This window comes from Pseudonaja textilis, chromosome 10 (assembly GCF_049901715.1).
Source record: "Pseudonaja textilis isolate UNSWEBS1 chromosome 10, rPseTex1.2, whole genome shotgun sequence".
In the NCBI taxonomy this organism is placed as follows: Eukaryota; Metazoa; Chordata; class Lepidosauria; order Squamata; family Elapidae; genus Pseudonaja; species Pseudonaja textilis.
This window is the reverse complement of record NC_141999.1, coordinates 25,087,419-25,099,133: the sequence shown is the minus strand read 5'-3', so window position 1 is coordinate 25,099,133 and position 11,715 is coordinate 25,087,419. Positions and strand designations below refer to the sequence as shown.

Sequence of the window (11,715 nt, the reverse complement as noted above, 5' to 3'; positions counted from 1 at the left end):
CTGTGGCTGCTCTGACGTTTCATGACCCAACTAGGTCATTGCATCCGTGTTTTGATGGTATGGAGATCCTCCTCCCCCTCCCCCTCCTCCCTGCAAACCCGATTCCCTTCTAGCACTGATGATGTTCCCTAGTTGGGTCATGAAACGTCTGCAAGGAAACAACTTAGCTCAGAGAGCACCCAGGACTCCATAGTCCACCTCCTTCCTCCTCCTCCTCCTTTTCTTTTCCTCCTCCTCCTCTCTTCTTCCTCTTCCACTTTTCTTCCTCTTCTTCTTTTCTTCCTCTTGCTCTTCCTCCTCTTCTTCTTTTCTTCCTCTTCTTTTCTTCTTGTTTTTCTTTCCTCCTCCTCCTTTCTTCTTTCTTCCTCCTCCTCCTCCTCCTCCTCCTCTTCTCCTTCCTCCTCCTCCTCCTCTTCTTCTTCCTCTTCTTCTCTTCTCTTCTTCCTCTCCTCCTCTTCTCCTCCTCCTCCTCTTCTTCTCCTCCTCCTCCTCCTCCTCCTCCTCCTCCTCTTCTTCTTCTTCTTCTTCTTCTTCTTCTTCTTCTTCTTCTTCTTCTTCTTCTTCTTCTTCTCTTCTCCTCCTCCTCCTCCTCCTCCTCCTTTCTTCCCCTTCCTTTAATCCAACTTTTCTCTTAAGCTTCACCCACTGTCAGCGCCCTAGCAGGGAGGGGGCCCCGAAGCCCCCAGCCCACTTGCCTCATCCGGTTGGCAAGCCCCCAAAGACCGCCCCCGCCTCCCCGGCGGGCCCCGGCTCTCTTCGGGTCTCCTCCGAGCCCTCCTTCCACTTACGGGGGGGAGACGCCCTTTCCAGGCAGCCCCCCCTCCGGGGCTAAAAACCTCCCGAAGACTCTGCCTCCCCCCGCCCCGCCGTTCCCTTCCACGCGGAGCAGCCCAGAGACGCGACCGCCTTTGTGTCCCCCCCCGACCGGCCGCGGGGCTGAGATCGCCCGAGGTGCGGAGCCGGCCAAGGGGGCGGAGGGCGGCCGGCAAGCGGGGCCGGGAGCCAAGCGGGGCGGGGCGGTCCGGCCGCCCACAAGTGGCCGCCCGACCGACCCGACCCCGCGGCTGAGCCTCGGCCGGGGCTGCCCTCCCCGCAGAGTCCCCGGGGGCGGCCATGGGCGCGCAGGGCTCGCGGGAGGAGGAGGAGCGGCCGCCGGTCCCGGAGCAGGAGGCGATCCTGGCGGAGACCGGCTGTAAGGCGCTGCCCAGCGGCCGGAGGGAGGGGGGGAGCCCCGCGGGCCGCGCCCGGGATCCGCCTGGTGGGGGGGGGGTCTTCCTCCAACTCCCCCCCCCGACAGCTGCGGCCGAAAGGGGGCTCGGGCGGGGAGGGGGCTCCGCGAGATCCCGGGGTCCCAGCCCCCCTGCCCCACCTCGGCTGCGGCCGCTGGGCAGTGTAGTCCCCCGGGGAAGGCGGGCTTGGCTTGACCAAGGCGGGTGGGGGCTCCGGGGAGCGTCGGGGGACCCCGGGCAGGGGAGGGGGAGGGCCGGCCAGCCCCTCCGGCGCCGGGACGCCCCCTCCCCAAGGCCGGGTCTCCCCGGAGCCCGGCGGGGGAGGCTGATTCTTCGCCTTGCGGGGGTCCCCGTTGGGGGAGGGGGTCGCGGTTTCCCTTCTCGACCCCCACCCAGCCAGCCAGCTTGGAGGCTTCCCAGCCGGGCTGGGAAGGGCTCCTTGGGACGGGGAGGGTCCGGCCCGACGGACATCTGGCGTGGGGGGTGTCAGGGAGAGGGGGACCAGGCTGCAGGTCGGGTGGGCGAACACGGGGAGGGGGCGGCCCGTTGCCTTCCACTCGTTTGGAGCCCGCGCGGGCTGGGGGCGCAACTGGTCCGAAAGACCCCACCCCACCCCCCCAACCCCACCCCACGGGGGTTACCAGGCCGCTTGGAAGGGCTCTCCTGCCCACCCACCCACCCAGGCCTGACACCCCCCACACCTTTCCTCGGCCGGCTTCTACCCCCCCACTCCAGCCAAAGGTCCACCTGAATCGGTACTCCCTCTCCTTACCTGCCCCTTCCCCACACTCCCTCTCCCCCACCCCGAAATGCAGAGGACAAAGACCCCTCCTCGCTCTGAATCCAGCCAGGCTGGCCCCCTTCCTGCCTTGCAGACCAAGCCCCCACCCCCCCCATCCCAAGTCAAGCCTCGGGGCTCCAAAGTGGCTCCGGGAACCTCCTGGGATGAATCCCGAAATCCCCTCTTCTCTTTTGCCCAGTTTCCAAAGCCGGCCTTGCCCGCCTCTACCAGCGCTTCCAGGCCTTGGACAGGGACGACAAGGGCTACCTGAAGTAAGTGGGAAGGGGGGGGCTGGGGAGGGGGGAGAAGGCACAACTTCAAAGCTTAAATTTTTTTTTTTAATCCCTGTTTCCTAACCATCATATCAGTTTGCATTGACTTGAAATGTGCAGCTGGTTATTTCTTAGGATTAGTTTCAAACAAACCACCTTCCAAACATGGGTTATGATGTGCGACAGGTGACCGCGTTAAAATTGCAGGCAGGAAGCCAGAAGGATAAACCAATGAATTTCTCTTGGGCAACGGTTTTCTGGTTTTTTTTTAAACCCTTTTCAAAAATGGAGAAAGCAAGTGACGCCCTTTAAAAAGTTGGTGAAAACCATCTTAGGAAAATAACAGAAAAAGAGCGCAAGGGAGAAATCACTTCCCCTGGTTTAAAGCCGGAATATTAAAATTTAAAATTTTTAAAAAAGCTTCAGGAAAATATAATGCAAATCTATGAAAATGAAAACTATGAAAATTAAAACTATGAAAATTAAAACTATGAAAATAACTCCAGGAGAGAATAAGACAAATATAGAGACGGTAGTGCTTGACTTACAACCATTTGATTAATGGCTGAACAAAAAGCAAGGAAAAAAGAGACTTGTGACCGTTTTTCACACTTAACGACCATTTCAGCATCCCCACGGTCACATGATCAAAGTTTGGATGCTTGGAAACTGATTCATATTTATGACGGTTCATATTTATGATCCCCTCTTGCGACCTTCTGACAAGCAAAGTCAGTGGGGAAGCCAGATTCACTTAATGACCGTGTGACTAACTCAACGACTGTAGGGATTTGCTTAACAACTCTGGTAAGAAAGGGCGTAAAATGGGGCAAAACTCACTTAACAACGGCCTCGCTTAGCAACAGAATTTTTTTTAGTCAATTTTGGTCGAGGATTACTCGTCATAATCCTTACCTGAGGGTGCTGTTTTTATTTCTTTAATAAGACGCAGCACCGGGCTAACGGTCTCCAAGGTTGTCCCCTTAAAAGGCCACTCCGCAACTTCTCATTTTTACGGGGAATTTTGTCCCCTTTCCCATCCTGCCTTATTTGCCTTGCTCTATAAATTGAGGGCCCTGGGAAGAAGCTGGGTTTTTTTTTCCGAAAACAACTCTGCCACCCTGGTTGCAAACAATGCCTCGGCAACAGGTAGTCATCAGCCGGAAAACAGCAGGTTCCAGAAGAAAGCGGAACCAAAGGAGCCGATATTTAGATAAGCATCTCAAAATACCTCTTTGTTTTGGAAACAGGAAACTTTGTCCAGCTTTATTTTATTAGGACAGGCTGGCATCTGCGTTTGATTATTTGTGTGTCCGGTTCCCACCCTGTTCTCCTCTCATTCACACCACCCTGGAGCACATCTGAGCAAAACAGCCGAACATATTAGAAAATGCAACTAATTCTGATGTGAATCTACAGCTTAAGCCAGGAGTGTCCAACCGTGGCCATTTTAAGACCTGTGGACTTCAACTCCCAGAATTCCCCAGCCAAGCTTTGCTTGCAGATTTGTGGACTTCCAATTCCCAGAATTCCAAAGCTGGCTGGGGAATTTTGGGAGTTGAAGTCCACAGGTCTTATTGGCAAAGACTGGACACTCCTGGTTTAAGCGGTTGCTGTAACTTTTTTTCCTCTTTTGCTCTTGATAGCCGATACGATTTGGAAGGGATTGGCGAGTTGGCCGTGAATCCTATTGGAGACCGGATCATCAACGCCTTCTTTCCGGACGGGTGAGTCAACTAGGGAACATCATCAGTGCTAGAAGAGAGAGAGAGAGAGAGAGAGAGAGAGAGAGAGAGAGAGGAGAGAGGAGGAGGAGGAGGAGGAGGAGGAGGAGGAGGAGGAGGAGGAGGAGGAGGAGGAGGAGACGACGACTACGGGTCCTAAGTGCTCTCTGAGCTTGGTGGTTTTCTTGCAGACATTTCATGACCCAATTAGGGAACATCATCAGTGCTAGAAGAGAGAGGGTGTTGGAGAGAGGAGGAGCAGAAGAAAGAGAAGGAGGAAGAAGAGGGGAAAGAGGAGGAAGAGGAGGAGAATAGAAGAAGCAAGAAGCAGAGGAAGAGGAGAAGGAAGAAGAGTGGGAGGAGGAGGAGGACTGTGCGGCCCTTGATGCTCTCTGAGTGTAGTTATTTCCTTGCAGACATTTCACTACCAAACTAGGCAACATCATCAGGGCTAGAAGGGAGTGTTTATATCCAAGTAGCTTGCTTGCAGACAGCAAACGTCACTCCCTTCTTTCCTTATTCTTCTTATCCGGTAATGTCCCTGGATGAGAAATACTCTCAGAATAACCCACAAAAATGCCGGGGCTTGTTCTCCACCAGGGGTGAGGAGGCCGACTTCCGCTCCTTTGCTCGCGTGCTCGCTCACTTCCGGCCAGTGGAGGCACCTGGCAAACCCGAGGACATCAACAGCCACCTTAGCAAGCTGAAGTGTGAGTATTAAATATGTTCGCTGCCTTGAATTATTTGTAGAAATTATAAAGGCAGGATGCAAATGAATAAAGGGAAGGAAGGAAGGAAGGAAGGAAGGAAGGAAGGAAGGAAGGAAGGAAGGAAGGAAGGAAGGACTCAGTCTTGTGAGAATTGGCATCATATTTCCAGCTCTTTAATCTTCTGGTCCTCATCCTCATTCTAATTCTTGCTTTTTCTGATTCTGGTAAAGTTGCTTTTCAGTTATACGACCAAGATAAGGATGGCAAGATCTCCCGGGCTGAAATGCTGCAGGTAATTAATTGCTGGATGGTCTCTTCTCCAAAGCTCCCGGGGGCAGGACAAGAAGCAACGGATGGAAACTAACCAAGGAGAGAAGCAACCCAGAACTAAGGAGGAATTTCATGACAGGGAGGACAATTCACCAGTGGAACTGCTCGCCTCCAGAAGCTGTAAATCCTCCAACAGTGGAGGGTTTTTTTTAGAAGAGAGCCTGGCCAATCACTTGTCTGAAATGTTATAGGGTCTCCTCCTGCATGAGCGGGGGGTTGGACTAGAAGGCCTCCAAAGTCCCTCCCAACAACATTATTGCAGCTAAGCTGGCTGGGGGAATTCTGGGAGTTGAAGTCTACCTATTTTCAAGTTGCGATGGTTGAGAAACACTGGTGCAGAGGCCTCTGGCAAAAAGCATGCGCTGGGCATGTGGTGAACAGCCATGCTCTATCCTCCCTTTGCCAGGGAAAAACAGGTTGGGGCAGTTCCGAGTTCAAATCCACCCCTTTGGAAAACAGTAAACGGCTTAAGTGGTCCCTGAAGCCAGAGTGGACTCTCTTCTTAACGGAGGATCGGTCCTTCCCTGTAACATCCAAGTTTGGCCTTCGTCAGGGGATGGCCCAGAGGTGGGGATTTGCACGCACACACACCCCTCTCTCTCTGGCTGCACTCAGCTTCGGCTGTCTCTATTCACACCCAGGTCCTGAGGATGATGGTGGGCCTCCAGGTGACCAACGACCAGCTGGAGAATATCACGGACCGAACAATCCAGGAGGCCGACCGAGATGGAGACAACGCCATCTCCTTTGAGGAGTTTGCCAAGGTCGGTTGGACCCAAAAATAATAATAATGACAATTATGGGGGGGACGCGGATACAGACAGGTTGGGAAGGGGGAGGCAGCAGTTTCACTCCACAGACAGTCCTCAACGTACGACCGTTTCTTTAATGACTGAACTTACACCACTGGGGAAAAAAGGGACTTATGACAGGTCCTTGCACCAGTGGTGGTATTCTACCAGTTCAACCCGATTCAGCCAAACTGATATTTCTTTTTCCCCTAGCTGAAGATCAGCTGTTCTGACGATCAGCTGTTCTGACGATCAGCTGTTCCAGTGGCCAGCTGTTACGACAATCCGCTCTTGCAAGGATCAGCTGTTTTGACGATCAGCTGTTCCGACAATCAGCTCTTGCATTGATCAGCTTTTTTGACAATCAGCTGTTTTGACGATCAGCTGTTCCGACAATCAGCTCTTGCAATGATCAGCATTTTTGACGATCAGCAGTTCTGACAATCAGCTGTTCTGACAATCAGCTGTTCTGACAATCAGCTCTTGCAAGGATCAGCTGTTTTGATGATCAGCTGTTCTGACAATCAGCTGTCGGGATCCCACATGCTGTCTTACTGCTTCGTCCAGGAGGCTTCCCTAAGGACCAGGAGGCCCCAAAAAACAGAGCACAGGGGTGGGGTGCTGCCAAAAAAAAAAAAGCCATTCCCACCCACTCACATGGCCACTCCTACCCAGCCACACCCACAGAACTGATAGTAAAAATATTTGCATCCCACCACTGCCTTGCACTTACGACCGTTCCCACGATCACATGATCAGAATTGGGGTGCTGGCTTTATAATGGTTGCCGCATCCCAGGGGGTCACCTGATCACCGTTTGCCACCTTCCCAACTGGTTTCCCACAAACCACCCGGGGAACCTGGATGCACTTAATGACCACAGGATTCACTTAAGAGCTGCAGGGAGTCACTTAAGAACTGTGGCAAAAAACAGATATGGTGAGATCAGTTGCAACTCACTTAATAACTGGGTGGCTTTGACCAACATGGTGCTGTCCAGATGTGCTGGGATTACAACATCTGGAAGGTCCCAGGCATTCCTGCAGAATTTGAAGAAAGAGTCCACTATTGAAAGCAAAAAAGCAAGAAAATCTCATTTTTAGCTGCGAACTGGACGCCCAGAATGGTGGCGGGAAAACTTTGCACCTATTTTTGAAAAGATTTGCATGGAAAGAGAGTCCTAAAGCTGGATTGTCCAACCTTGGCCTCATTGAAGACCGGTGCACTTTGCTGACTGGGGAATTCTGGGAGTTGAAGTCCAGAAGTCTTAAAAGTGGTCAAGGTTGGATCAACCCTGTTCTAAAGCTAAATCCAGGGAGTCCTTGACTCACAACAGTTCGTTTAGTGACTGTTCAAAGTTACAACAGCCCTGGGGAAAATGGGATTTATGGCTGTTCTTCAGAGTTATGACCTTTACAGCATCTCTGTGATCCAAATTCAGACGCTCGGCAACTGGTTCATATTTACGACGGGCGCAGTGTCCCTGTGGGTCAAATAATCCCCTTTTGCAAAGTCAATGGGGAAGCCAGATTCACTTAATGACCGAGTGACTAACTTAACAACTGCAGGGATTTATTTATAAATATAGCAAGAAAGGTGGTATCACGGGGCAAAAGTCACTTAACGACTGTCTCATTTAGTAGCAAAAATGTTGTGCTTAATTGTGGTCATAAGACGAGGACCTCCCGTACTCCCATCCACAGGAGGTTTTTGCTAAATCTCTCTGGGGTTTGTTTGTTTTTTTTCAGTCGGTGGAAAAGCTGAATATTGAACGGAAGATGAGTCTCCGAATCCTGAAATGAGGGAGGTCCAGAGGGGATCCCCCCAAAAGGTTTTTACGGCAAAGGGCGAAGAAAAAAACAGCCTCCGGAATCTGACCTGATCCGATCTCTCTCGAGAACCCAGTGCGCAGAAAGCTTGTTTCAGAGATGCGACCCAGGACTTCGGACAGCCGACGCTTGCAGCTTGGCCTTCTGGGCGAGTCTTAGACTCCCCCAGTTAGGAATTAGGAGATCTGAAAATGAGCCATTTATTTTAATGGGTGAAGTGCTTTACGGTAGTCCTCGACTTGCGATCATTCGTTTAGTGTCTGTTTGAAGTTACAACGGCTGTCAGGATTCCCGCAATCGCCCTCATGAAATCATGATTCTCGAGCCAAACTTCAAAAACCTTCCAAGGGTTCATTAGAGGCGACATCCTGGCCCTGGCCTGGATGAAGCCAACTCTGGCTTAGGTCATTTACAGTCCCCTGTGACCCCGTTTCCCCACCTCCCCCCTGGGTGTGTCATAAATCAGATCCTCCAATTGAGCACCTTCACAGGCTGGGTGTCATCAATCACGTTCTCCAATTAAACATATTGGGGGGCAAAGGCTCTGGTAGTTTAGCTACAATCTTTTAAAGAGAAGAGTCGGAATGTACTTCCGCTTCCAAGCTGCTGCACTGATCTTCCAGAGTTCCTTCCCCCCCCCTTTTTTTAAAAATGGCAGTTGCTAAAAGAGGCGCAGGAATGTTTGATGAGTTGACAATGGCACTGAAAAAAGTTTTCCCCATTTACAGCACCCCCAGGGTCACAGGATCCAAATTCGGACGCTTGATAACCGATTCATGTTTACGACCGTCGAAGTGTCCCAGGGTCCATTTTGGTGGATATCTCTTCTGACTAGTGAAGCCGGATTTGTGACTGCCTTAATGACTGCTGGGATTCACTTAACAACTCATTTAACGCCCGCGGTGATTCGCTTAATGACCAGAAAGGCGGTAAAATTCTGCAAAATCCCTTTCACAAAACCATCTTGCCCAGCCAAGGGAATTTTGGTGCTCGCTCGTGCTCGTAAGTCGAGGACTGGCCGTGTTTTGCTGTGTTTGTGTGCGGGGCAGGCGCTTGGCTCTGCTTCAGATAATGGGAAAGCTGTGTAGAATTGTTCCTCGATGATGACATACGCACAAATATAGAATAGAATAGAGCTGGAAGGGATGTTAGAGATCTTCTAGTCCAGCCCTCCCTGTTCAAGCAGAAGACCCTATCCCAGTTCAGACAGTCTCTCTTCTTAAAAGCCTCCAGGGATGAAGCTCCCACAACTTCTGTTCCATCCGTTGATTGTTCTCCCTGTCAGAAAATTTCTCCCTAGTTCCGGGTTGCCTCTCTCCTTTTTTTAGTTTCCATCCCTTGTTCCTTTTCCTGCCTTCAGGAGCTTTGGAGGACAGGTTGATCCTCCTGTTTGGGGCAGCCCCTCCAACACTGGAATCCTGCTATTCATGTCACCCCTAATTCCTCTTTTCCGTCGACTAGCCAAACCCTCAACCTGCAGCCGGTGCTTCGCGTGTTTTAGCCTCCAGGCCTTTGGTCGCCTTAGCTGCTCTTCTCTGCACTTTTTCCAAAGGCTCAACATCTTTTTTTGCAGGGAGGTGACCAAACTTGGTTGCCGTATTCCAGGAGTGGCCTTACTAAGGCTTTACAAAGCGGTACTAACGCTTCGCGGTGATCTTGAGTCTGTGCCTCTGTTGATATAACCCAGGACTGCACTGGATTTTGGGGCAGCTGCTGCCGCACACGGCTGGCTCATAAATAGCAGGCAAATTGCAAATTTTCAGGATGTTTCGCGAGGGATCCAGAATAGAATAGGTGCGTGGAAGTAATTCCACACTTTACAGCTATTTGTTTAGTGACGGACGGAAGTTAGCAACAGCACTGAAAATGTGAGGTAAAAGCCAGTCCTCGCCCTTATGACCGTTGCAGGATTCCAGGATGACGTGGTCGCTATTTGAGACCTACTCAGGCGGTTTCTGACAAGCAAAGTCACTGAGGAAAATGGGCCATTAAGTGAGGCCAGCAAAATTCTGTGCTAGACTTAAAACAATTATACAGATTAAATGCTTCATTAGCCTGGATACATTTCTGGGGTTTCTTTTCGTTTTTTGTATTTTTAACCAGGATTCCACTTTTCTGAGTCTCCTGCTTCCAAATAGGACCGGTTGGTTCTCGACTTGCGATCGTTCATTTAATGACCATTCATAGTGGGAAAGTGACTTGTGACCGGTCCTCGCACTTACGACTGTTGCAACATCCCCACCAGTCCTTGGGGTCGCAACCGCTTGCAGTCACAGCACTGGTGGGATTCAAATTCTTTTACTACTGGTTCTGTGGGCGTGGCTTGGTGGGCGTGGCTTGGTGGGCGTGATACTGCAAAATCTCCAGCCAGAGGTGGGATTTGCCGGTTCTTCAAACTACTCAAAATTTCTGCTACCGGTTCTCCCGAACTGGTCAGAAGCGGCTGAATCCCACCTCTGAGTCACAGGATCACCCTTTGGGGGCTTGGCAAGGATCGCAGGGTCCCAGGATCACGTGATCCCAATTTGTGACCTCCTCAGCCGGTTTCCGACAAGCACAGTCAACAGGGGAAGCCAGCTTCATTTAAGGACTGCATGATCCACTTAACAACTGGTGTGATTTTCTTAACCACCACGGCAAAATAAAGTCCTAAAACGGGACATGACTCACTTAAAAACTACCTTGCTTAGCCACATACATTTTGAATACAATTGTAGACGTAAGTTGAGGGCTATTTGTAGAAGAAAGCAAAAACAGGGAGCCCCACCTCTGTGTGTGTGTGTGTGTGTGTGTGTGTGTGTGTCTTTCTCTCCTCTTTTTCTCTCCTCTTTCTCTCTCTCTCTTTCACCCCTCTCTCTGTCCTTCTCTTCTTCCCCTCTCTTTCTCTCTCCTTTCTCTCCTCTCTTTCTCTCCTCTTTCTCTCTCTCCTCTTTCTCTCTCTTCTCTTTCTTTCCTCTCTTTCTCTCCTCTTCTTCTCTCTCCTCTCTTTCTTTCCTCTCTTTCTCTCCTCTTCTTCTCTCTCCTCTCTTTCTTTCCTCTCTTTCTCTCCTCTTTTTCTCTCTCCTCTCTTTCTCTTTCCTCTCTTTCTTTCCTCTCTCTCCTCTCTCTCTCTTTCTCTCTGAGTGCACAGACGGGGCCAAACAACCACGGAGGGAGGAGCTCTCACTTACTTTCAGCTGCCAGGAAAGCTCACCCACTGGCTATCAACAGCCCCGGCATACACCACATTCCAGGCGGGTGGCCTGGCAGGGGCCGAGCTGCCAACTACCCAAGTTACTCTGAGCTGAGAATTTGCAAGGGGCGGGGGGGAGGTATTCCCCGAATTTCTCTCAGGGAAGGAAAACGCGGCCCAGCTCCCTGACCCTGCCCATCTGCAAAACACAAACAGCATTTGTCATTGGCTAGATATTCTATACGGGTTGAAGATGATTTATTTATTAGATGTTGTTTCTAACTCAAGGTGGGGAAGGTACATAATGTTTCTTCCTCCTATTTTCCCACAACAACAGCCCTGTGAAGTGGGTTGAACTGAGCTTTTATGAGAGTCACCCAGCCGCTTTTATGCCTAAGGCGGGACCAGAACTCACGGCCTCCTGGTTTCTACACCAGCATCTTAAACCATGACTACACCAAACCACCGAGGCTTGCTTTCTCTTACCCCCACCCCCCAAAAAAACAACCCTGTAAGGTGGGCTGGGCTACGTTTCCCAGACAGTTTCTCATAGCTCTGGGGTGGGTGGTGGGTGGGATGGACCCCGAATCCCCCCTGGGCCGGCCCCCACCCGTTAGCCCAGAGGCCTCCAAACTTGGCCACTTTAAGATGTGTGGACTCCAACTCCCAGAATTCCCCAGCCAGCCGTGTCTGTTTCTTGTTCTCCTCTCCCCCAAAGAGGAGGGATTGCAAGAGAGTAAGCTCTGCTGGTGCTGGGGGATTCTGGGAGTTGAAGGCCACATGTCTTAAAGGGGCCAAGTTTGGGGATACCCGCCTTAGCCCCTTCTTCTACCAAGTGCCTCTCTGCCTGAAGCGAAGACCCCCAAGTTTGGCCATG

General features: G+C 51.3%; 2 protein-coding genes across 3 annotated transcripts in view; one reads left to right on the top strand and one right to left on the bottom strand.

The window, feature by feature from the left end:
• The window catches only part of LOC113445898 (calpain small subunit 1), a 266,631-nt gene that overhangs the window by 184,780 nt on the left and 70,136 nt on the right, over window positions 1–11,715 (bottom strand). The window lies entirely within an intron of this gene.
• LOC113446023 (calcineurin B homologous protein 2-like) lies at window positions 1,040–9,726 on the top strand. Its single transcript, XM_026715446.2, has 7 exons — window positions 1,040–1,192; window positions 2,210–2,282; window positions 3,929–4,009; window positions 4,607–4,716; window positions 4,947–5,008; window positions 5,688–5,810; window positions 7,586–9,726. Exons 1-7 carry the CDS (start codon window positions 1,114–1,116, stop codon window positions 7,637–7,639), a joined length of 582 nt encoding a protein of 193 aa, XP_026571231.1. The 5' UTR covers window positions 1,040–1,113; the 3' UTR covers window positions 7,640–9,726.